This window comes from Colossoma macropomum, unplaced genomic scaffold (genome assembly GCF_904425465.1).
Source record: "Colossoma macropomum unplaced genomic scaffold, Colossoma_macropomum, whole genome shotgun sequence".
Lineage (NCBI taxonomy): Eukaryota > Metazoa > Chordata > Actinopteri > Characiformes > Serrasalmidae > Colossoma > Colossoma macropomum.
In genome coordinates, this window is record NW_023494790.1 from 14,301,829 (window position 1) to 14,328,471 (window position 26,643).

The window sequence follows — 26,643 nt, forward strand, 5'->3', positions numbered from 1 at the left end:
ATGGCTTCAATACATCAATACTTAGACTACTAGTAGTTCCCAACTGGCAACAGACATAAAGCTCAAATAAACAAACTTTGCACAACACTGCTCTCTAGAGTCTCAATAAATGTGTTTTTCTGATTCTTTTATTTACATGCATATGCCTCAACGCAATTAATGAAACATAGAAGCACTTTAGAAGCTAACAACTGTGGAAAATAACCGCTGCTCAGGATAAATAATTGTGATCAGGCAATTATGTGACGTTTGTGACAGCTGACAATATGTACAAAATACAAAACTCCTGACTGCATTGCTTCAAACTGTTGATGAAGTCTGGCCTATGTCCAAAATCATGATAACATTTAGCAAACAATACAGCATACAATGTGCAATTTGTTCAGTTCTCCGTTATAATTAAGTCACTCATGAATAACTGCCTGCTACCCAGCTTGCATACAGATTCTGAAAAACAATATATACTGCTTTCTGGAACAACATGAAGGCTGGATGATGTGTCACTGAGAAACTCATCAGGACACATGAGAAATTGTGTTGTAAAATACCCAGGCGTGCCTCTGGAAAATTACAACTAGAAATCCTATTTTTGCAACACAGTGCTAGTTTCATCAGAACACAAATACAACTCTTGGAAAAGTCAATGTTCGAACTCCATTTGGCAACGACTGAACAAGGGAATGGAAGACTTTGCAATTGTCATAATACACTCTCAGAAAAAAAGGGCACAAAACTGCCACTGGGGCGGTACTCCTCTTGTCACTTGAGAGGTACCCAGGGTACATCTTCAGTACCCTTAGTTAAGAAACATAGTTTTACCATAATCCATAATCTTTTTTTAATTTTGTATTGACTCCACATATCCTGCCTTGTGGCCAGGCTTTATTTTATTGTTCTGTTTCAAAACATTAGGTTAGAAAGAGGTACAAATATGTATCTTTTCCCTCAAAAAAAACGTATTTAAGGCACACAATTAGACCTTAAAATCATGGTTATACATCTGAGGGTATGTTTATACTATTTGCCGACCAGAAATTAACCTGCATAGTACCTTTTTTTCAACGCAAGGTAATATCACATGTATCACAATATTTAGGTTTTTGTTTTTTGAGGTATGCAAACAAGTTGGAACAGGATGGACTAGGGATGAAAAAAAAACAAGTATTCTGAAAGTCGATTATTCAGAATTAATTGACTAAAGACCGACTGATCAACTTAAATATGGTCTGTAAATGTGAAGAGCTGTAAAAGTAAAATGTTTGGGAATGTTCTGACAAACTGAAGTACTGGGGAAAACACTGTGTTTCGTTTATGCCTGCTCATTATATTGAACAACAGCAAGGATTAGCGAAAAATAAGTGATATAAATATGTCAATTAACATTATAGCTTTTCAGACTAAGTAGCCTACCATTTTAGCTCACTTGCGAGCTGTGTGTGAGTAGGTTTCCAGGATGAACAGATGGAATTTTTTTTTATGTCAAACCTATGTTTACAAAATGAACTGTTTTTTAAAGTTAATTAACCAGTTATAGTTAGCTTGCACAAACTGCCAAAAGTGGCTACTAAATACTTCTAATAAAAAGATACTGACACAGCCTTGAATACTCTAGTGACCAATGCTTTAATGAAGTAATTTTAGCTCATTGTGACAAATCACTTAAAGAATCAACCGGCTTCCCAGAACACCAGCATAGAGGGAATCCTAACATTTACTGACCGTTCAGCTGCTTCACAATTGACACCAGTATGTTTTCTTTACCAGTGGTTAAAGGTAACTACGTGCTTCTGTGGAAAGCTAAGTCAGACGTGCACATGTTGTTTATGACTACACTTTTAAAAAAAGCTTGTTCTTCAAGGGTTCTTTAGTAAAGACAATAGTACTATATAGAACCATAAATGCTCAAAGAACAATTAGCATGGTGAAATGCTTCTTCAGATTATGATAAAATGATAAGAGAATGTGTTCTATATCGTTCTATATAGAACTTTTTTTGAAAAGCGTTCTAAATAGCACCAAAAATGGTTCTTCTATTGTTACAATGTCAAGCTTGTAACAATAGAAGAACTCGTTTTTGGAGTTATATAGAACCCTTTTCAAAAAGGCTCTATATAGAACTATATAGAACCATATACAACATGTTCTCCATCATTCTGAAGAACCATTTCACCATACAAAGATCTCTTTAAGCATACAAATGGTTCTTTGAGTGTTCATGGTTCTATATAGAACCACTGTCTTTAGTAAAGAGTGTACACTCTTTAAAAAGATGGTTGTTCAAGGGTTCTTTAGCAAAGAAAATTTTCTAAATACAATCATGAACACTCAAAGAACCCCGCATGATTACAGGGTTCTTTACTTCACAGAAGTGTTCCTCAGATTGTTAGAGAATATGCTGTCGAGAATATGCTGTCGATGATCAAAAAGTGTTCTTCTATGATGTCAAGCTTGTTACAATATAAGAACCCTTTTTGGTGCCGTACAAAACTACAGCACATTCTCCATCAATGTGAGGAACCCGTTCGTGATATAAAGAACCCATTTATCATGCAAAGATATATATATATCCATTATCTTACCCTTAAAGAACCATCTTTTTAAAGCGTGTACTTTATCCTTCATATTAGGAGAAAATGCTCCCAGACTTTCTTTTTTACCCTTTTAGTCATAATTGTTGTTGTTCTGTCGCCATCTGTTCACACAGGTACGACACTATAAGTGAACTGTTGCCCTTCACACGTTAATGCTGCAATTCATACATAGCCAAACTGGATATTCCATTGCTTTCATTGGAGCTGCAATAGAAAACTCTGCCACTGTAAGCGGCAATGTAGTGAGCGAACGAACCGTCAACAGTTCAGTTTTCCGAACTTTTTCTGTCGGTGGAATAAACTGGATGTTGATTTTTTGGGGGATGACATTTTTTGTCATTTGTCAATGCAAAAATGTGAACACAGCATAAGTCTTTAACTCACTTTAGGTCAGATATCACTTTTAAAAAGTAACGAAAAACAACAACAGAAACATTTTTACTGTCAGCATTATCAATAATGTTATTTCAACATTAGTACAGACAAAATGTGCCAGCAAATTCAACCCTCACTTAAACTATTTAAGAAGAGACAGGACAAAAAAATCAAATGGTAAAAATGAAGCAATTAAGTATGATGTCTGATCACTGTGCAGATTATGCAGCTACTAGACACTTCTTGTTGTGGCTTACATTCTCTCTAAAATTGGTCTTTTTGTATGATACATGTAGCTGCTCAGTGTTCTAGAAGTACTGAAAATACCCATGATGTACTAACAGTGTACTGTGACGTCAATTATCACAATCATGATAGCATATCGTCAGATTGCCCACTCTACTTCATATTGCTGTAATCAGTGGCTTTGGCAGTGTGATTAGAAGGGTGAGGTTATGTCCTGTCCTGGAGCCCAGTGCTGAATGGAGTTACCGCTTTTTATCACAGTCCAATATCAATCGGTGTTAGCAGAAGCACAGCATGAGGCTCACTGTTCTGCTCACACTAACACCCCCAAGCACCCCCCCCCACACACACACCTCATATATACGCCACCTGTCAGAACTATGGTAACACCTTGCCTTCTATCGTAATGTTTCATTTTCACTGTTATTTTTCAATTAAGTGTAACTTTGTAATACTCTTCATGTTCATCAAAGTGTCTTTCTGGGTAAGAAGAGCAGAATTCACAGACAGACAGCTTTTGTTAAAAGCGCATACCAAAAATGTTTTGCCCTAAATGTCTTCATTGTAACATACTTGGGTCCAGCACACTGGGTCAGTAGATCCTGGAATCTGCACTCTACAGTGAGAATCTCACCACATGCTATATCACCACATGCTCTGTGGAATTATGGTGTCTAGAAGAGGCTGCTTCAGAGAGGTGAAAAGGCTGCTGACTGACATTATGCCACTGTTTATCACCCACACAACCACACAATCACAACCTCGCCACACTGATAAGATTGGACCGGGTGGGTCTGCACATGCTCAAACCTACCACCAAAATGTGTAGATAAAGCATGGCTTGGGAACCTCTTTTCATGCCTTACTCTGATAAACATATTAATGCCAAGGTTTCCCTCGGCTGCATAGGACATTAAAGTAAAGCAAAAATGCTAATGTGGTCAGCAATGAATGAAATCTAATGTGGAAAAAACCAACACCAATGCTACTACTACTGCTATCGGATACTGCTACTCATGAGGGTGTTTATCATGTTCGACAGCTGTTAAATGTGATAGGATAGAGTTCCTGTAGCCTGATCCGCACGAGAAACATACCGAACATGCCTTTAGAAATGCTAACTTTTCTTCTGCACTATGCCAAAGAGGCACTACATGATAAAGCACAACATATTTGGTCACGATGTCATGTAATATGAATCGTGTACTAGAAAAATGGTGGCATTCATTATTTACCAGTCGTGCAAACTATTAGATGCATCTCTGCACTTTTGCAAGATTATTCCACGCACGGAATCTGTGAGTATGTGAAGCATATTTCCTGAAGGTCATATCATGCACCAGTCACAACACATGACCACATGTTAATAAGCCTTCTTCATATACACCATGCTGGACTTCACTGTCCATTAATACATACAAATTCAGTGTTCCACAATTCAGTCCACACAATGATACTGAAATGCAGTGGTTCTAACTGATAACTACTCTGATAGAATGACAGCCCCAAGATCCAGTTAGTTGCCTCAGTTTATCCAATATCAGACATTTACATTTATAGAAATGTGAAAGGGGAGCGCATATGTGTAATGCTAAGCCCAGCTATCCACTGATCCAGCAATTTGAACAGATTGTCCATTCAGCCATTGTAACAGTGTGTTGCAGTCAATGCCTCACTCCAGTAAACACCACCCAACACATGTTCCTCATGCGCTCTTCCCATGCTAGACAGCCACACCAACTACACAAACACAACACCCACCCCACAACAGCTCATATAGCCCCATTCAGACACATTAGAGGCATGCGGGCTGAGCCTAGCCGTTCTCTAGAAGACATTTTAAATCAGCACTTACTGGCACTAGGCACTCCACGTCCTCCTCCACTGCCATTTCCCTCTGCAGTTCAGAGTGAAACCCGAGTATTCAATTATCTAGCCCTTGGACCCGGGCTAGTGCAGAGGGGGCATTATGTCAGAGCTAAAAATACCTGGCCGAACAAGGCAAGGCACACACGCTAATCGCTAATCACTGCATTCAAAGCAACTCTGTGTCCCATCACAGAGGCACCTTCACCAGTCTAATGGGTATACCTCACCCTTGTGCCTTTGCTGTTGTCAGCAACGGTGCAGCAGGATGCTTAGCTCAGCTAGCTTCATCCCAGCTTGCCTAGCTTAGTTCCAGCTTTGCTAGCTTCCTTTCAGCTGGTTTATCCAGGTCCAGCTCCGGCTCCCCTGCACTTACCATATTTGTAGGCGCTATCAGCGTCCGTCCCGGCCGAGTGTAACCATGATCTGCCGGCGACCGAAATAGCAGCACTGAGAGGCAGCAGAGGATGTGCGCAGGCCCTGGGCAGCGGCAGGCCTCCCAAGCTGGAATCTGTCCCGTACGAGACTTACTGTCAACCTGCTTATCAGCTCTTTTCAATCCACCCCCCTCTCTCCGCTCCCTCTCTGTGCCACAATGCCCCAGCACCGGCAGGCTCAGCTCAGCCGGCTGTTACTGTTAGGAGCCAGTCAGCCATGATGAAGCGTAGCAGGCCAGCTTTAGGGAGGATTTGAGGGCATTTCCCCAGGTATTAACGGCACGTCCAGCGGGCAGCTATGCCGGCCAGCCTTGGGGCCGGCCCATACCAGTCCATCTCTCTCCGCAAAATTGCAGCAGTATCTGACCGGCTCAACAACATGACTACCACCACAGACACTGCCATTTACTCCAACCCCCTCTTGCATTCCCAGTCGCCAGTTTAATTAATTGAATCAATGCAGTCAACGGTAATTCGTTCTGGATTCCAAAATGACCTCAGCTACTCAATTTCAATTATGAAGAAACACAGTGGTTCAAGCCCACAAATGTTGCTGTAAGATATACTATTGTCTGGGGGGCCAAAGTGCAATGTTTGCTGTGGACCAAGGGACAAAAACACATGCTGTATTATGTCTATCTTTATATCAAAATGTGTCTATCTATATGTCTATATGTGTCTGTATATTGACATATATAGACACACACATGCACACACATACGCACACGTGTGTGTGTGTGTGTATACATAGTAAATAAGTAAATGTATAATATAACAGGCTTAAGCCGATAGCATGTTTTCAACAGGCAACAGTTTACATCTACTGTGACTGCCAATAAAGTTGGATGACTCAAATGTCTGAAATCACGGCTAAGAAATTATTTTTCTCGCAATCACTTTTCTTTTAACAAGTTTTCTTTCAATGTGTAATGTAAGTCCATGTCTTGAACAGATCTTTAGACAGGATGCCAATATTTAAGGAGAGAATGAAAGTCTTATCCACGTCTTAAACTGTGGATTAGAATTACAGGGAGAAATACATTATATGGTACATGGCAGAGTAAGTTGCTCCTTACTGAGCCCCCTATTGGCACTAGGTGGAATAGCAGCGAGTCTCAGCAACCATGGCAGAAAACAAACTGTGGGCATTTGACATGGCAGCCAAGTCAAAACCAAAAGCTAAATGCTGGTAAAAGCCTTATTGGCTCTGAAGGCTGTAGCTTATGCTAGTTCTGGCTTGTTCTTGTGCTTGGTATGAGAGAGTGTGTGGGGATAGCAGATGTGGCAGGAGACACTCGAGCTGAGGGATGCTCCATTTTGGATCTTCTCAGAAGTACAGCGTTGCCATAGCAACAGCAGCTCCCTCACAGCAGGAGAGATGTTGGCATTGAAACAGAGTTTGGAGATTTCATTATGAAATTCTCAGCCCAGTCTCTCTCCTCCACCTATGCAATGACATTTATTCACACCACGGCCCAAAGTCCTCTTTCAGCAAGGCTATACTTCACCTGAAGGCTTTTGGTTTTGTGCCAAAGGCAGTGTAAAGCTTTGATTATCAATACAATGATATATTTCACAAAATTCAATGCAGTCGAGCAGGCTGACTGCTGTGGAAATGGAAAGAAGCGCTTCATAAACAAGGTCAGAAAGTGTTAAGTAGTGTAAAGAATGAATCAGTCTATCAGTCTGTCAGTACTTATGTAGCATATTTTAAACAGGCTTCAATAATGTAAAAATTATTAACACCGCACTTAAACATAATGAAAACCAGTTTTCTCTGTTTCTGATGTTTATGTTATTTAGTTTATATTTGTGGTTACGGAAATAGGTCACTGCAAGTAAGTTAATGATCTGTGGCCCAAAGCAATCACTATGATTCTGCTCAAAATGCAGAAGTGAAAGCATGTGAGTGTGTCTAAGAGCGTGTGCATGCATGTGCATGTGAGGCCACTCACTGTTCCTCTTCAATTTCTACAAAATCCTTCCAGACTCATCATCATTCAGACCTGCATTTTTCCTTTATTTCTCTAGCTTGCCAGAAGTCTTCACATCTTAAATCTGGGGATGAGGCCCTGGCCCCAGTAAAAAATCTGACTGGCCCTTTAAGTGCCTCGCTCCTGTCAAAATCATCACCTTTTGGCAAAATTTGCTGAAACTTTTGATGATTAATACGCCATTCTCAATTTTTTTTTTTCAGGATTGCTATAAAGGCTGCTAAGTTACTTGGAAGTTTAACAGAATTCGGTGCTGAAGAATGAAACCTTTGTGGAACATCAGGGTTCTGAAATGTGAAAAAAGTGTACTTTTTCATGAGTGGTGAAGCTGGTTTTATTTTCACATATGTTTTCTTTCTTCATTTGCTTTTGGTGAATACAAATCGGTTAATGTGTAAAATATCATTGTTTGCAACTAGGACAACCAGCTACAACTTTGTTTTTGTCTAAAACTGATGCAGAATATGTTTCTGTGGACTGTCATAATAGCTATGAGAGCTAAGTGACTACAACGAAGTGGCGATCATCGGGGTCCAGACACAAGCGCCTTATAGAGCAGGAACAGGCCTTTAGCAGGTACAACACAAATGGTAGAGAGCTTTTTGAACCACCTCTACTTATAATAATCGTTGAGGGTTCTCAAAAGGTGATGTTTGTCTAATTTCGTACACATTGACCTTCTCACCCTGATATAGTAAGCATTAGGTTTCTAACAAATATGTCAAGAAACCTGAACAGCAGTACAGGGACTTCTCTTGGCAAAATTGTTCAGCTGATTCATTCTACAGCAGTGGCTTGTTTTCTGCTTTACTGTATTCTTATGTTATTCTCATGAGTTTTCATGTTAAAAACACAAAACACATATATTACATATATATTTTGAGCTATTGTGAGATAGTTATGGAACTTAAGGCATTTATGTGGTCCCTGAACAGGAACTGTGGGATTTTGTAATCGCTGGTAGGTATGACACTAAGCGGCCAGTTACATCAACAGTTCACTTAACTATCAAAGAAAAACTCCAGGACCAGAAATTGGATTCAAGGTGCGGATGTGAAGACCATTATTGCCAATACCACCTTTCACACTCTAACTGAATGATGGTAGAAGGAGAATGGTACCTAAAATACACTCACACTCATATATGCACACTTTCCCCACCATGCCAAGCTGAGAATTCCTAATTTCCTCTGTTACTCCATTAAGCAAATGAGAGGTCAAAGTTCTTAATCAGCTGACTGCTTGCTTTAACAGACCTTGTTAAAGAAAGGGTTCAGTCAATTACTTATGGGCTTCAGTGAACACACTCCGGAAACTTCTCCTTCACATAATGGGGAACACAATCACTCTGTTAGTCTTGCTGCTCTGGAACATCATGATCTTGCTCATCAAAGCAATCAATACTTCATTCTCCTTTCTACAGGCACGTATGCCTTCAAAATGTTATTGGGGTCAATTAATAAGATTACTGGGGCATTTAAACAGTCAAACCAGAAACTGAAAGTCAAAGATCAATACACTCAGTCTGAACCACAGGTGTTCAGTTCAGACTGTAGATACGCTATATGGCCAAAAGTAGGTGAACACCTGTCCAAATTACTGACTTCAGGTATTTCAGCCAAGCTGTCTCTGGAAGCAACATCTGCCCAAAAACTGTGTGTTAGAAGCCTTACGTAGTGCGTTTCAATGGCCAAGCAGCTGCACACAAGCCTAAAATAATAAAAATAATAAATAAACAAATACTCTGCGTCGGCTGGAGTGGTGTAAAGCACGCTGCCACAGGACTCTGTGGAAACAGCAAGCAGTATTCAACACAGCACTGGAGAAATGGCAACACTTTTGGAGCAATGCTGAAACCAACTACATGGTTGATTTAAGAATTTGAATATTCCACATGTTCTAGATGATGCACAATCATATTTGTGAAGTGATTACAAATTTTAAAAAGGCTGCAGCATAAAGCTTAAATTTTACGTCATGTCCTTCACTTTCTGTGAGTTTCATGGCGGGTTGCAAAGCAGAAATCTGATTATTGCCAGACTCCCATTATCTAATTATCTGATTACTCAAGTGCATGTAAATATGTTGAATGAATTACTGACAAAATCTGATTTTCTGTAGCAATTGGATTATTAAGTGCACGCACACACACTCATTGTTTTCACCTACTGAATATATTTTGAACTGCAGTAACACACTTAAAATTGTAAGATGTAAATATTGTTTTTATGGGTGATTTTAGGAAATTCAGGTTCAGGCCAGCTCTATTTCATTGTGTTGCTATATGCTAGTTTTGCTAAAACTTGAACTACACTCCACCGCTGGTCTGAACAGCTCCACCCTTTAGAGTGCCGATCCTGGAGGTAAACTGGAGTGACTACAGCACTTACTCTGTCTGCTGCACGAGTAAAATCAATACACCGCTCCTACATCGGGTTCTAGTGCAATTACCATTAGCAGTGACACCAAGTCCAATAGAAAAGAGTGAACCTTCCTCATTTCCTTAAAAGCCTCTGTCATTGGCTAAAGGAGAGTTGTTGCAGTGCTTACAGCAAAAAGCAGTTATATGACTGGCTACCTACTGTCCTACTGATTCTTTCTGGTTGGTCAGTGAGCAGTGAGTTGTTCCAGTTGTTGCTGAGATGCTGTATAGCATAGCTGGAGCCACAGAAAATTACTTCACGGGTCATTCCGCCCAGAGTTATGTTGCACTAGGGAAATTAACCTCAGACTGATAGCCTAATAATGGCACACATCTCTGAGTGAGTGTTTGACTGTCGCCACCAAGGCCTCTCCCTTTGCTTCTAGTGAAAAATGGCAGAGTGTGCAGCATCTGCGTGCCACAGAGTCCAGCTGCCCTGCTGAAAACAGCAGTAAAAACCTCCTGTGATGCTGCCTAGCACACATATGCAGAGAAAGAGAGAGAGAAAGAGTGCATCTGGAGAAAAGCAATAGCCAGCTCTCCAGAGGCCTGCGCAAAAAATACATGCACACATGTACACACACACACAGACTACTGTTGAAAACAAGTGTGAGCCAGACTGACCCACTTAGGTCTCCACATCTGAGGAGGATGTCACTTAAGGTAACTCCACAGCACCTAAGAGGAAGCATCTAACACAAAGAGCCATCTGACTAACTCTAGATTCATTTGTCTAGACATCTGACAAGATTCATTGTAGATGTACGCTCCAAATACACAGTTGGCAATCAGCCAACTTATTATTTTGGTCTATCTGCGATGTAAATGTACGAGGTAAATAATGTGAGTCAGGGTTAGGCACTCACACTGTATTTGAAAGCTGCTGCTCCTACACCTGTAACAAAATGTTGTAGCGTAATTATGCATGACTCATTGTGCTAAATAGCCAGTTGCCTCTTATTTTAGATAGTAGCTCCCTTGTTTTTTTATTTTATGTTGTGTGAATGAGCAACTGATTTTTCGTTGAAGGATTTTGAGGATTTAAAATGCCAGGATGGCTCATTATAAAGTGTAAACAATAATGTAAAAATAATGTAAAAATTATGTAAATTATGTTGCAACTTTGGCTAATACAGAAGCTAACACGTTTCATGTGTTCATTTAGCCCACACACTAATAAAAAAGGGGTAACAAAAATCGGTTGGCTGTTAAGACACTGGAATAGGCCATAAAAAATCAGGATCAGTGCAGCTTGTATGACTTTAATGGTAGAATAAGTAGCATACGTCTATCACAAATTTGCAGACTTATGCAAAAGTTTCAACACCCCCAGTCAAGTTACTTGTTTTGTTGACTTAAATATGCAAATCTTTTGAAAATTTTAATGCACAGTTTCATTTTATCTGCTGAGATTAACATACATATAGTATAAAATGTGCCACTTTGCACAGGACATATTTTATTTCTTATTTTTTTCCCCAATATGTGAAATTCAGCAAATAAACAGTAACCGTGCATTAAATTGTGCAGAAGTGTGTTCTTCATAGAGCATGTGTTAATGCATTTTTGCTGAGAAAATCACAGGCACTAAAGCTTTTGCATACAAGTGTATATGTTGATCTGGCCACTGTAGAAAACAACAGGCTCTTCTCAGCCAATGCAGACCTAAGAGACTTCACATGCACCAAAACTTTTATTCATAAACCGACAAGCATTAGGGTTAACTAAGAACAGGCATGTCAGACTGGGCACCTTCCGGGCCGAAGTGCTGCAGAGATCAGCGTTTATCCTATCAAACATTCTGTATTCAGTTCATGAAGGCCTTGCTCATTAGCTGAAGAGCCTGATTAGGTGTGTTTAATGAGGCAGCGTGCTGAAGTCTGCAGTGTTTTGGCCCACGAGGACTGAAGCTTGACACATGTGGCTTAGAATCTCTCAAACATACTCTCAGCAGTACCGTATGTTTTTAGATGCAAAGCACTTCATGGATCTGGTTTGTAACTCACTCACATTTAGCAGGTGGAAATTCCATACAAGGGGTCGCTATTGGCACTTAATTAGCTTTTGGTGCTTCATAAGAACAGTGCTTCGCATCAGTGACACTGGAGATGTGTCTGAAAGCACATACAGGCTGAGCAGGCTGTACCAACACATCACTACGCAACACGACACATTTACAAGTTACTTTTAAAAACATTTGAAATTGTATTACAGAATGCCACAGAATCCCACCAATCGCGGCTGTTTCCAGAGTTTTTCCAAACAGTTTTGTGCAGTGTGTGAAGGGCTGTGTGACTGAAGGCCTTGAAGGGTCTCGATTTCTCTGAAACAAAAGACATATTGCTTGCCTGTATTCTAAAGGATCCTGCAAAACAGAACAAAACAGCCAAGACATGATTTGTAATTAAATGTATGGCTTTAAGATACCTCTGTTTACTAAAGACATCAGGCCTATAGCAGAACTCACAAAAATCAATGGAATTTTAGCTATAGTGTTTGTGTCAGTGATACACTGTAAAAGCTCAACTTCTCAAAGTCATATTTATCCTTTTTTGGCCTGATGTTCACTAGTGTACTAGGACAGCTCTGACTTATTTATGGCTGCCACTCCCTTTCTGTCAGAGTCCATTAGGAAGCTGTGTGAATGAGCAGAGAAAAAGAAAAAGGGGGAGAGAGAGAGAGAGAGAGAGAAAGAGAGAGCATGAGAAAGAGCGATGAAGCTATGCAGGATCCTGTGCACGCTACCTATAGTTTAACTACCTGAAATCCATAGGAGTTGTGTTCAAACTTTTGAAAGTATCTACAATGAAACACATTCACCAATCAATTTATTGGAAACTGGGTGTTGCATACACTTGCATTGACTGATCAATCTGTTAGTCGCGCTATGGCCAACAGTCAACTAGTTGAGTACAGTTCCTGAAATACAGAAATTCCACTGCATGCTGTTTAAGGCTGGGCAGAAATTCAGGCTTATAAAAAAGACGGTGTAGGTTCCAAGAGCCACCGTCTCTGATAGAAAAGGGCCATGTGACTGACGTGAAAACATGACCAGTCACCGAACATTTAGCACATCTTATTTACTTGCTACCTATGATTTCAAATACAATTTAGGAATGACTTCTTAAAACAGGATAGTATGATTGTTTTCTGGTTCAGCAACTAGGCCTACACTATGTACTGCATTTAGCCTGATAAACAATCATTTGTTTCCCATCAGACTCACAATACCAGTGCATGAAAGTGCAGATATCCAGAGCTAGCTTAAATTGTCTGTGAGAGTTGAGATTCTGAGAGCTGTGGTCATTTTAGTGTGCAGTTTACATCGGTACAGTCAGTGTACTACTGTGGACAAAGTGCGAAAATACAAGTGCGGAAATACAACAAAAACTCTTGTGCAGTGCATATCTCACACCTCAACCCACAGCATCTTCACCTCAGCCCCTAACGAAATATTTTTCACATAAGTCCAAAACACTTGCATTTTTTTTTAACATGGTAACGATGACTAGTTGTCTGGTCGACTACCATTTAATCGTTGTGCAACCCCTTTTAGAAACCCCTATCTCCACTTTGGTATAGTACTACACAGTTTGTGTTAGCCATCCTCTAATGAAGGGTGGATAGGGTAGAGGAGGGTGACAAACTGTGCACAAACAGATGGGCTAAGTAATAATACAACCATGTAACAGACCTATAAGGTAGGAGGGTCTCATTAGGTAGGTAATGAGTGGAAATATAAGGTTGGTGTTTCCAACAAAGTGGCCAGTAAGTGCACATTACAAGAGTATCTATTCTACTCAATCTATGGACTAAACAGTAATTCTAAAAGAGATATATTTCACTGCTTTTGGTATGTGAATGAGTGTTGTGTATCAGCTGTGCATGACTTACCACCTAATAACGCACCCTTGCCTACAGTGTAATTGTATTATATCCGATTACTACTGAAAAGCTGCTGTCTTGATTGGTCCATAATGCTGTGTAAGAACAGCCCACAGTGTTACTGGGCCATAAAAACTAATTATCTTTAACTCTGAAAACTGCAGGAGACTCCTGTCAACTCCACAGTAGATTAATGAACTTCAGTCAGCTAATATTAGCACACGCTATTCAGCCTATCAGTCTGCTGCACAGGAGAAAGGGGGGTGAACCAGTAAGGCTAATGAGTGCCTATCATGGGTCGGAGTGAATTTTTAATATTAAATTGGAGTATCATTTTTTATGTTAAATCAGTGTATAAGGCACATATAGAACTGACAAGTCTAAATCCTTCCTGATGTCTCATTTGAGACATTCTATTTCAATTTAAATGAAGGAAAGACAGTCTCCAGTTCCAGATTTCAGGATTATTTACGATCCACAAACCTGCTTCAGGACAGTTTTTAGCTCGGCTGAGTATGTAAGCTATCTGTAAGTCAGGAACAGATGGCTGTGACTGCTTCCGATTTAGGAGCCAAACAGCCATTCTGATTTGGGACCTCATGATGGAGACAATAAAAGAACGGTTCAGTGGTAAATCAAATGTACACAACTGGCACATAATTAAAATGAAAAAAGTGGACAAAACCATGAACAAATCTCAGGCTTCAGGATGACACTACTCGGATTTAGCTATGCGCCATAATTTTGTTAGTTTTACACCAGAACCACGTAAGCAAGTCTACTTGAGATTACTTAAGAACAGTTGTTATACTCAAAGAAAAAGAGTCCTAGGCTACAGGTCACCACACACTGGATGTGTCAGGCGGACACACTGGAGACCTAGCATCTTACTACTGCTAAACCCAGACTCATGTAGCTCGAAATTTACACATAGAAAGGCGTCATTAAAAATTTCTTTATGATCATATTTAAGTCTCAATTATTGCACATGATAATACATGCGTTAAAACTCAGAGATAAAAGCATACAAATCACCAAAATCATATAATAATTTGGTCCTTGGAAGGGTCAGTGATTCTGTCTTTTGTACTGTCAACTACACCATCAAACATTCTGATCACAAAAGTCATTTGTAGTTATTTATGTTTAATGGGGTTAATCAGTGTTAGCTTGACATTAGCTTAAGTTGTGTGAGCCCTGCTAATGTTCTGGCATTAACTGCATTCAGTGTAGAGCTAAGTTATCTACACATAATAGTTAGACTGCATAAGTCAATCATCAATCAATATCAACTGTTGTGAACAATTCTCAACACTCAACTCAACTGTCTACATGTACCAGACTGAAGAGAGCCGACTTTGGTAATGTTATGGGAAGATGGCTGAAAGTTTTTTTCTGTTTATTCTCACTTTCCAAAGATTTCTCCTTCGCTGGTTAAGCTCTTCAGCCTCTTTCACCTCATGACGTTGAACAGCCGGGCTCTATGTGGCTCTATGAGCGCCGGGTTGACTGCTGGTGTGTCAACAACATGGCGGCAGTGACTAGTGTGATGTCAAATGAAAACTATCTATTGCTGCACATTGTATCTGTTACCTGGCACCAGGAACCCTCTGGCGGCACTGCATGGCACAGTGCTTATCACCGAGTGTGTGATGGCCTTTGTTGTTTGCCTCTTTGGGCTAAACAGATAACAAACTTTAGCCAAAATGTAAGAAGCTTGCTTGCTTCAGTATTTCAGACACCTCATGATTCCTAAATATGAGAATGAATAACTTTAGAAAGAGGCTAATTTGCATATCACAAATCCTAATTTACTATCTGATTTTTAAAACTTCATGATATTTGAATATTTGAAAATTCACACTAATCCCTACTTAATGGCATGGTTTGAAGCCAGCATGTGATGACTTTGCCATGAAGTTCACATGAGGCTAATTGGTAGGTTATAACTGGTAGCTGCCACTACCTATAGCTACACTAGCCTCGTAGCTCCCATGCAAACTAAAGCAGCAAACACGTCTCTTCACTACAGAGCCCCGCTGGTGACATTCTGTAAAAATAAAAGTCATGCGCGGCCATGACTTAGTATGGTATGGAAACAAGATAATTAACTCATGGCCACAACTTAGTAAGTCATGGAAATGACATCCTAATTCATGGCCACATCTTAGTAAGGCATGGGAACGAGATCCTAATGCGTGGCCACAACTTAATAAGGCATGATCTTGTTCCCAAGCTTGCTAAGTCGTGGCCACGACTTAATTATCTCATTCGCACGTCTGACTAAGTTGTTCCCACGCGTTAGGATCTTGTTTCCATGCATTAATAAGGTGTGGCCACGCATTATTTTTATTTATATGGAATGTCACCAGCAGTGCTCCGTACTTCACAGAAGTATTCCTCTAAACATGACGCTCTACAAAAGGCAGTTAAACCGAAGGCAGTTACACACATGCACACACATTTTGAAAGCTCTGCCCAACTAATTACACTCATTTTTCTCCAGTGACACTGATGGGAACACAGAAGTGCTTTGCAGTCTCACTCTCTCTTTTCTAGGCGCGATGTAACCCAAAAATGATGACAGTGCATCTAGAACAGGCTGAGATATGGCATCAGAGCTGCTGCATTTGAATGGGGTAGAAAACATATTTCACTTTTACATGAAATAAAATAAAATCTTCTTTGGTTAACCTCTATCTTGACCATGATTGCAATTTCAAATAGAGCTTGTGTTTCATATAATCGTAAAAATGATTTACTTAAATTTAAGGCATGATCGACTGCATGTCAAAACCAGTATGTGTGTGTTTATGCACCCCACTGACTCACAGATGGACCTCTCATGGTTCATTTGCCCCCTCTTGAGCCAATCAGTGGCCCTGCATCTCACACTCTGCTCGCTGCAGACATGGCCACACACCCACACAGCCGCACACTTTTGTATCATGCTTTATCTGGTAAGATATTTTTTAGCATGTCTGGAAATAATAGGGAAATAGCTTCAAAAGTGCTTCAAAAGTCAGCAATTTCGAAAGTTCAACATGTAAAAAAAAAAACATCAAAATCTTTCAAAAACAGGAGCAGCCAACAGCACAACACTAGGGCCTGAGCAATATGACTATACTGTGGCCAATACTGTTACTAATTTTAAGTGGTTAAAAGTTCCAATAACTCATAATAATGACCGGTGCCCAAGACAAGCAGTTGGTGGTGCCATACAATTGACTAAATGAAGTTATATCGTCGCCTCATTATTCATCCTCTACTCATTAAGGGAGTAAAATATAAATTAAAGAAAGCAGAAAATGTATTCATTGAAGCAATAACATCACCTACACAAACAACAAAAGCCCTTCCTAATAACAGGTGCAGTAAAACATTAGTGAGTATTGTGTGTTTATTTGAGCTCAAGCTGTGTCTGACTTCAGTTGGAAACTCTCAGCTTGCAGTATAAGCAGTTTAGTTTATGAAATGTTTACATTTTCCAGGTGAGGACTGCAATTTTTAGAACAATCACTTTGTAAAGAGCTCACCAAAGTAACACTATCTAGCTCAGAAGCTTTACCGCTAGCATTATTAGCATACATGCTAGCAGCTGGAAAACAGTGAATTTGCTTGGCTCCACACAAGATTCTATGTAACTGTACCAAATTATGGACACTTGTTTATGTATGTACGTAAAAATCATAAAAAATGTTATGTTCTTAGAGAGCGACTTTTTTCTTTTCTGAAATTGATACTGATAATCCATATATGTCGGCATTAGCATTGGCATCAACAGATATGTATTTGAACAATACTGGATAAACGGATAAACCAATTATATATTGCATTTACTATTATGTTTATATCGCTGCTGTCGGAACAAAACCTCGTATCTCCAAAATGATAACTTATACACTAGAAGCAAAAAACATACTTTACTTTTAATGTAACTGAATGGACTTTTTTCAAGTCATTCTGGGCTGTTTCTTTGGTCCATTCATCAAGAAATTAATGCACAATGTAAAGGCCAACAGGCATTTTCAAATGATGTCAAAAACTAAAAACGACAATAATGGAGATAGGAGGTTTTGTTCCAACAACAGCGATACATTTTTTTATATTACTACACTCTTCCTAAATGACTTGAATTAGTTCAAGGAAAAACTTTCAGTTTGTATAGAACCTTTACCTTATATGGTTCTTCAGTGGCATCACTCCAAAACCCTCCCAAAACCATTTTTTCATAACCCACCAAATGTTACGTTTTTAGCTGTTTTTACCTAAAAACAGTAGTAGCAGCCATCTTCCCAAATTTAACAAATATAAATTTTTATTGCAGAACTTTACCCAATAACGCGCCAATAATTCACAACTTTTTTGGCTGCAGCATTCAAACTCATCAAGCTCCCGATGACAGGGCGGATTCTTAGACAGTTGTGCCACTGGGGAACCTAGAGAGAGTCATCTCCTGTTTAACTATGACAGCAGCACAGGCTGAATGGTGCATCTGAGCACAAAACAACCTTGTGGTTAGTAAAACAAAAACATGTTAAAAGTGTCCAAATTCAATCTTTAGTATGAAAATAACAAATTAGAACAGAACAAGAAAAAAGAACTAATGAAAAATAGTAAAAATAAGAGATAAGTACATAATTCCAAAGAATTCTAGGTAGCTCCACCCCCAGTGCTACAAAATTTAACTATGCATTTAGCTTCCTATGGAATCTTGGGCTTTAAAACATGGCTCACATTAAACTTGGCATCCAACATTTCTTCTTGTCTACATTCGTAATTGTGTTCGCTGTGAAAACACGTTGGAAACAGCAGAGGCGGCGTGAAGGCGGGGTTGGTGGGTGTGGCTATTCTAGTGGTGGGTTGGGCTTTACTTTGCTTTTTTTGAAAGGAAAGTACGCCTAGACAGGAGAGATTTCACATTTCACAATTTCTTTAATGGAATACAGTGACACATATGTGAACTGACAAGGAAAATATAAGTTTCTTTACTTGGTCTCATTTAACTAAAATTACTGGAGTACAAGAATCCAGAGCTAAACTAAAGCAGCAAATTTCGGACACCAAACGTGTCCAGGCTGTTGGACTACATCTGGCGTAAGGAGATAATTGTAGGTAAGATACATTCCTGTGAATGAGAGTAGTTTTACACAGTACAATAGAGGGTAATGTGCAGTGCAGTGTGTAATTACAGTAGATCAGTATGGAGAGCGAGAGCTCCGGCTTATCACTCAGAGTTAATGAAGACGGCGGTCAGCAGAGGATGAAGACCATACGCCCTTCCAGCTGACCCAGCCTAACGACGTAGCACAAAACAGAGCAGCATGAGGAAATTAGGCCCAGCCTACTCTCTTTCTTTCTCTCTCTCTCTCAGTCTCTCTCTCTCTGGTCACTGCAGACCTCAGCAGAAACCTGCTTAGACAGCAAGAGATGGTAGATAAGTGTGTTTATCCTGCACATGCATGTGTGTGTGTGTACATGTGGAGAAAGAGCACGAGCGAGTGAGCGAGCAAATGACATAGACAAGATCAATAACTCTCTCGCTCCGCGAACATCACCATCAAGATGAGTTATGGTCAAAGCCCACCAAGACAGCCACCACTGGCCCTTCACTGCTGCCTCTAAATCACAGTCTGGTAGTACTGTGCTGCGCAGACCACACGTCTTTATCATTTCATCCTTTTCCCTTTGGCTCTTTGCCCACAGAAGCTACACGTATGCATGCTTTGTATGTGCCATTCATCTAGCCTTACTACAACATCTCTATAATTACTATTTCACTGCACCAACAAATGTAAGACATTCACAATGTAATATGGGTGCCCAAGTACATCAGTGAATTGTGAAGCATCAGTCTGAAGATGTTCAATCGATTTTAATCATGGCCGCAACTAGTATGAGGACACAGGTGTCTGGACCTTTCACTGTGCAAACAGTGATGAAACCGAGTCAGCAGTGACAGGTTCTCAGCTCTTCTGTTTATCACTGCTACACTACCCAGAGTGACTTTCTTGAGATGTACAGGCATGCAACACACATATGATTTGCTAGTATACAACATAGCTATGATATATGCTAGAGATTATGAGTTTAATTAACATATTCCGCTTGTAAAATGCAAAACTCATAGTTTGTTTTATATTTGGACCATTCATAATGTTGCTAGCTAAATCAGCATGCTTTAGTCGTCCGGTAGCTTCTCAGTTCAGGCTACTAGTTCCGTAGTTGATATTTTTGTGATTTAATAAGAAATTAAATAGTAGTTCAAAGGTTTATACTGTTACCTGGTCATAACATACTATAACTAGCATGAGAAAGTTTACTGTGAACTAACATATTGATGGTATAATATCATGTAACACAATTAAGAAATCAACAGGTAGATTAGGCTGTATTATGTATGCCTTTCATTGCGTATTCTTAACGTTTTTCAGTAATCAACGAGAACAGAAAAAGAGTCAAGCACAGAGAGAGAGCGAGGGAGAGAATGAAATAAAATATACGTGAAACTCGGGCTCATCGATTTTGGGAAAATATCTAATTGTGATTTTTCTGACTAATATTGCAACTTAATTTGCAGACACTTTCTATATATTAAGATCCAGGCCTGTTTTTTGGCCATAAAGATTACTGGCTTAAGAGCACCAGAATGGCAGTTTGTTGTGGATGTGATGTAACAGCACATTGATGTTTTAGGTGCTTCTGATTGGTCGAACTCATCTATAGGCAGTTCACAAGCTCCATGTTATTAGGTTCAATGTTCCCACCTTTAACTGGTTAAAACCAACATTGTAGGCTATAAATGATGTAGGCTTTAAATGAAATTGTAGCTCTTGCGATGTGAAAATGGCTTTCTTTTAAATTACATTTTCAATGTAAAAACAATAAATATTTCAATTCAAAGTGAAGCTGTCTACTGATTAAGTACATATATATACATGTAAACTGATCAGGCATAACATTATGACCACCTCCTTGTTTCTACGCTCATTGGCCATTTTACCAGCTGCACTTACTATATAGGTGCACTTTGTAGTTCTACAATTACAGACTGTAGTCCATCTGTTTCTCTGCATACTTTGTCAGCCCCCTTTTACCCAGTTCTTCAGTGGTCAGGACCCCTATGGACCTTCACAGAGCAGGTACTATTTGGGTGGTGGATCATTCTCAGCACTGCAGTAACACTGACATGGTGGTTAGTGTGTGTTGCGCTGCTCTGAGTGGATCAGACACAGCAGTGCTGCTGGAGTTTCTGAACACCTTAATGTCTAACACCTCTATGCGCCGTTACTGCAGCCATTGGCGAGGACCACATTGATGCAGATATGAGCAGCAAATGCAGCAAATTTAATGAGATCCAGGTAACTGACAGTCAGAGTGGAGGGGTTTGTTTACAGCTATCTGACCAACATGGTGGACAGAAAGATGTTCAGTTGAGTTAAAATGATTTTGTTTATTAATTTAACTTGTCGTTGGGCTGCATCATGCTTAGAATCTGAATTTGGATACTGGAGAGTGGCATTTTAGCTCATTAAAAAAAAGAGACCAACCAAAAGACCCTAAACCAATGTCTCTTGCCCTATAGGTCTGCACAATGCCACCAGAATGAAGCTTTTGAGGAGGGCCGCAGGGCTTAGGGCACCATTTGGGACAGGGCTATTGAAATAATAGTTTCCCAACAGCCAGGAACAGTATAAAATGTAATAGTTTTCAGCACACTTTCTGATCCAATAACAACAGAGTGTCTGCAGTAACAACACACCGCATTACTTCTACATGAGTAGTTGAATAACATGAATAGCTGTAGTCTGAATAGGCAGACATCTGTAAATGTACTCATGGTTGTGACATCACTCAAAATGGGCTGTTTTTGTAGCATATATGGATGGATCATCTGGGGGGTGAATGGTATGTTCTGAAGCTTTAGTGAAGTTTAAACACGAAAACTCTTCAAAAAAGCAAAAAATAGTTTTCCGTTATACAGCCCCTTCAATATGTATGCAATGACGACAGCTCAGTCGTGGGGAATCCTTAAAGGATAAACAGACATAGCTGAGCACACAGTCTGTGTTTGAACTGTCAAAAGCAAGCCAGCTATTATCATCTCCGCTGTCACCTTCCTCTGAGGCCTAATCACTGTTTATCTGAGTGCGCACGGAAACAAAACGCAAACAGGGACAACCTTTCATTTGCACTAATCGGAGTCCTCTGATTACGCGCTGAAGGCCTGCCGTGTGCTCAGTTTTTCACTGCACTCATCCCTTTCACCCACATCCCAACGCGTGCATGTGGTGCTGCGTAGGCATGGGGAGCCTCCGCACATCAACACTTGTGCTTTTATAATCCCTCACTTCTCTCTATACCTCTCAATCTCATGCATTACAATGTTAAATATCCTCCAAAGACACCATTCAATTGGCCTCAGCTGCAGTTAATCTAGCTCTGCTGATTTGACTATGCTGCTTTTTTTTCACAGGAGCAGCGTTCCAAAAGCTAGGCTGCAGCAGAGAATGATGGGTCCTCAGCTGCACTGTCCTATGAAGGCTCCTTGTTTGTATTATATCACACAAAACGGAATACGAAGGCCACTATGTTTCGTTTGGGGACAATTCCGAACAAGAGTCATGAATGTAAACAATCGAATAAAATATTACCCGCTCTCTAATATTACCCGTTCTATCGAACATCCATGAGATGTCTGAACTCTATATCCCACCAGTGGGCAGTGGAGAGCCTGCATATCTTATTGGTTTGGTCCAGGGGTGTCCAAATTTTATCCGCAAAGGGCCGTTGTGGCTTGCAGGTTTTCACTCCAAACAAGCTGAAGCACACCTGCTTTTACTTGTTTAATCAGTCGGTCTAAGTCTTCAAACATTTCATCAGGTCACCTCCTGCATTGTTGGAATGAAAACCTGCAGCCACACCGGCCCTCTGTGAATAAGACTGGACACCCCTGGTTTAGTCCAAAGAAGGAAGCAAAGAAAGACTACTGCAGCCGGCTAAAGCTGATAGAACCCTGCAAAGGCTATATCACATAGGAAAGTCACAGAAAAACAAGAATATTTAACAATGCCTTAAATCAGTTTGCAAAATTTGATAGAGAAAATACTGTTGATGTGAAGGATAGTAAGCTGACAAGAAAACATTTGAAATGAAAAAATATTCTGCAAGCTAAACTGTTCAACTCACTGAAAGCTTGTGTACTTCATAGCTTATATTAAACTGACCTCTTCTTAAATCAACACTATGTAGAATTTGGGGATTTGGAGACCTCCCTGGCAGAAATATGTAATTGGAGAAAAGAAGAACATTTTGTAACATTGATTGTGTTTTGGATGTGGCCTGAACTAACAGATGTGGCCGAAATCTCACAAATATAGACACGAGGCAAAACCATACGAAGCTGTCCAGAATCTGGCCCTATTCTATCATCTGCCCGATATTAAACCAACACGCGTAAGAAAGTCAGAATCTGCTCAAAACTGTCTGCTATCTGATGATGTAGAGTAGCAAGGTATACTCCAGCTTCACCTTGTTATCATATGGCATTCCTTTAATCATTAATTGATAATGTTTTAATAGCCAAAAATCTACTGATTGTATATTGCCTCACATTGTGAACGTCTGTTATGGTCTGCCACAAGCACATTTGCATTTGACAGATGCTTTTATTAAGACTGACTTCAAATTTTAATCATGTTACAGAGGTTGTTGGATGTAGTGTCAAGGACCTGTACTGGTATAGCATGGTGTTCTTGCTCTAGTTTACAGGGTCTTACCCATTATTCAATACCAATGGCTACAACGATTTGTCTTGTGTTTTCAAACATAACTGTTGTTAATAAACAGCTCCATAATTTGTTTACATTTAAAATATGAACTGAATATTTGTTAGCTTTGGTAAAAATGTAATGTAGTGAAAAATAAATTCATTTTCAACCACATGCCATTGGCATGGCGAGGATATGTCACTAGTGCCAAATTGCTAAATGACCACTTCTCTTAAAATGTCCAGACTGAGCTAACAGGCTCAGCAGAAGGGGGCGCTGTGGGCGAGGGCTGTACATAGATGATATACAGAGGGTTTTTTATGTGTGGAGGTGGTACAGTAGAGACTAAGGGGTCTCAAAAACTCAAAAGATGGGATCACTTCATCTAACATCATCTAAATCGATGGTTTCCTTTCAGATGTGTAAAATGGAGTTTACGTGTCACGACTGTACAACTGTTACATATGAGCATCTAGAAGAAAACATAAAAATGGCAGAAAATGCTAAAGCTCAGCATAGTGAGCAACTGCTAAAGCTGTAGTAAAACTAATAAAAAGTTAAAAAATAACGTGCTATTGTCCGATTTTCTGTTTTAGTTTTTTTAGTGTAGTAAATAATGTTGGAAAAGAGATTGGAAAGTTCAAATATCAATAATATAAAAATAAATGTCAATTATATAAAACAACAGCTCAAGCCCAGTCAAATGAGGAGGATGATCACACCTAACTTCTCTTCAGCCCTCATCAAAAAACAGCATTAAGGTAATGGAGTATCAATAAAAGCTCTCATCCTGGCCTGGATAAAACAGATTCCAGGCTGCTCAGAATAAGATTTATGGTTTTCATTTGGGAATGACGCAGACTGGCAGGTCCCAAAAGGAGGAGAGAGAGAGAGAGAGAGAGAGAGAGAGAGAGAGAGAGAGAGAGAGAGAGAGAGCCCTGGGGGACTGTGCTGTTCTCTTCGTGCACAATGGAGGTGCAGAAATGAAGCAGGTCTCGATAAGTGACGGAGGATTAATGTACTGGCTTGGTGTGTTTGCTCAAGGGACAGCGGGGTGCTGCTGGTAGTAACGGTTTTGTGTGTGTGTGTGTGTGTGTTTTATACATTTTCAGGTCAAAAATGTTCTGATTTTGTAGGATAGCCAGTGAAAACACAAGAATCACACAAGACCAACACTGGTAAAATCTGTTTTGTGTTGCCAATTTTTACAAACAAAACCTTATAAGGTGATCTTTGTTACTGTCTATTTATTTATTTTATGAATTCTACATACTGGAAAAAAAATATGAAACATAGAAAGGTGCCATAATTTTGCACAGATGTTTGTGCAGTTTTATATATTTTTTTATATATATTTTTAATGTGTTGAATTCAGCAAATAATCCGTAACTGTGGAATCAAATGTGCATCAGGGTGCTCTCCATAGAAGATTTCACTCTGAAAATACACTTTCTTTCACTTATGCACACGACTGTGTATAACTGATATGAGACCTTATTACATATAGATACTAACATATATTGGTGATTATATATTTTTGCAAACAGAACAAAATCTCATATCTCAATTTTTTTCTATTGTAATTACAATAGAAAAAGTTAAAAATTACTTAGAATAAAATTTTGTTACATTTAACAAAATGTAAAGAGTTAAGAGCGTGTTTCCTTCTCCACTAAAGTTATTTTTTTGGAGATTTTGTAGTTTTTGTTCTGACAGTGACAATATGTATAATACATAATGGACATATTAATATTAGATTCTAGGTATTTACATATTTACATACATACATATTTAAGATATAACTAAATATAAATACTTACATAATACATATTGGACAATTATGTATGACCCCACATCCTGATTTGTATAAAAACAAATGTGTGTGTGTGTGTGTGTGTGTGTGTGTGTGTGTGTGTGTGTGCGTGTGTGTCTGTGTCTATGTGTGTGTGGATTAGAGCTTGAACCCCCCCACGCTCATCACACCCACCAGTCCTTATAATCCAGAGAAGCGTGGAAGGGAACAATGCTACATTTATCTCACACCTAAGGAGGACGAGGGGGTGATGGAGGGAGGGAGGGGTAGAGGAGCAGAAGGAGGGGGCAAAGAGAGGGAGAGAGGAAGGGGAGGGAGGGGGTAAAGAGAGAGCGACAGGGAAGGGAGGGGTGGAGAATAAGAAATGCAGATGAAGCACAAAAATTAATTAACAGCAGGGGTTCAATTTTTCCAACTGATGGCACCATCAACCCACCCATCTCTCTCTCCCCCTTTTTTCCACTCTCTCCTCTTTATCTTTTCTCTTTTTTTTCTTTCTCACTCTCTTCCCTGTCTTCTTTCTATCTATAATATTTTTTCTCTCTCTCCATCCTTGCCTCTTTCTCACTCTTTTCCCTCTATTTCTTTTCTTTGTCTCTCTCACTCTTTCTCCTATCTTTCTCTCCTTTTCTCTCTGTCACTCTCCTCTCTATCTTTTATTCCCTCCCCATCTCTTCTCTCTTCTTCTCACACTCCTCTCTCTGTCTTTCTCTCACTCTCTTCTCTCTTTTTACTCTCTTAATCTCGCTCCCCTTTTCTTTTTCCTCACTTTCTCACTCTCTATCTTTCTCCGTATCTCTTTTGCCCTCTCTCTCTTCTTTCTCTTCTCACTCTCCTCTCTGCCCTCACCCCTTCCCTTTCCCTTTCTCTCTATTTCTTACTCTCCTCTTTCTCTTGCTCTCATTCCCTTTTCTTGCCTTTTCTCTTTTACTGTCTTTTTCTCCCTTTCCCTTTTCTCTGTTACTCTGTCTCTTTCTTTCTCTCCATTCTGTTTTCTCTTTTTTGCTTTCTCTCCCTCTTTTCCCTGTATTTCACTCTCTGTTTCTTTTTTTCTCCCTCCCACTCTTTCTCACTCTCTCTTTCTATCTCTCACTTCAGTTCAGTTCATTTCAAAGATGGCATGAATGTGATAAGACTATTACATTATTGCCAAAGCAGTTAATAACAAACGCATAAACATACATTTAAAAAGATAATATAGATTATGATAGAACACTTGAAGTTAAGTTATTTAGAGAATTATT

General features: G+C 39.6%; 1 protein-coding gene across 32 annotated transcripts in view; it reads right to left on the reverse strand.

Moving 5' to 3' along the window:
• ank3b (ankyrin 3b) overlaps positions 1 to 26,643 on the reverse strand; it is a 236,278-nt gene that overhangs the window by 113,141 nt on the left and 96,494 nt on the right. The window contains exon 1 of one of the 32 annotated variants that reach the window (XM_036572233.1): positions 5,455 to 5,666. The exons of 30 other annotated variants lie outside the window; for them this stretch is intronic. In XM_036572233.1, coding sequence (XP_036428126.1) covers positions 5,455 to 5,457 — 3 coding nt within the window. In that variant the 5' untranslated portion in view covers positions 5,458 to 5,666. Of the gene's footprint in view, positions 1 to 5,067; positions 5,182 to 5,454; positions 5,667 to 26,643 lie in introns of those variants that run through there. One more of the 32 variants, XM_036572227.1, reaches the window with a different exon arrangement.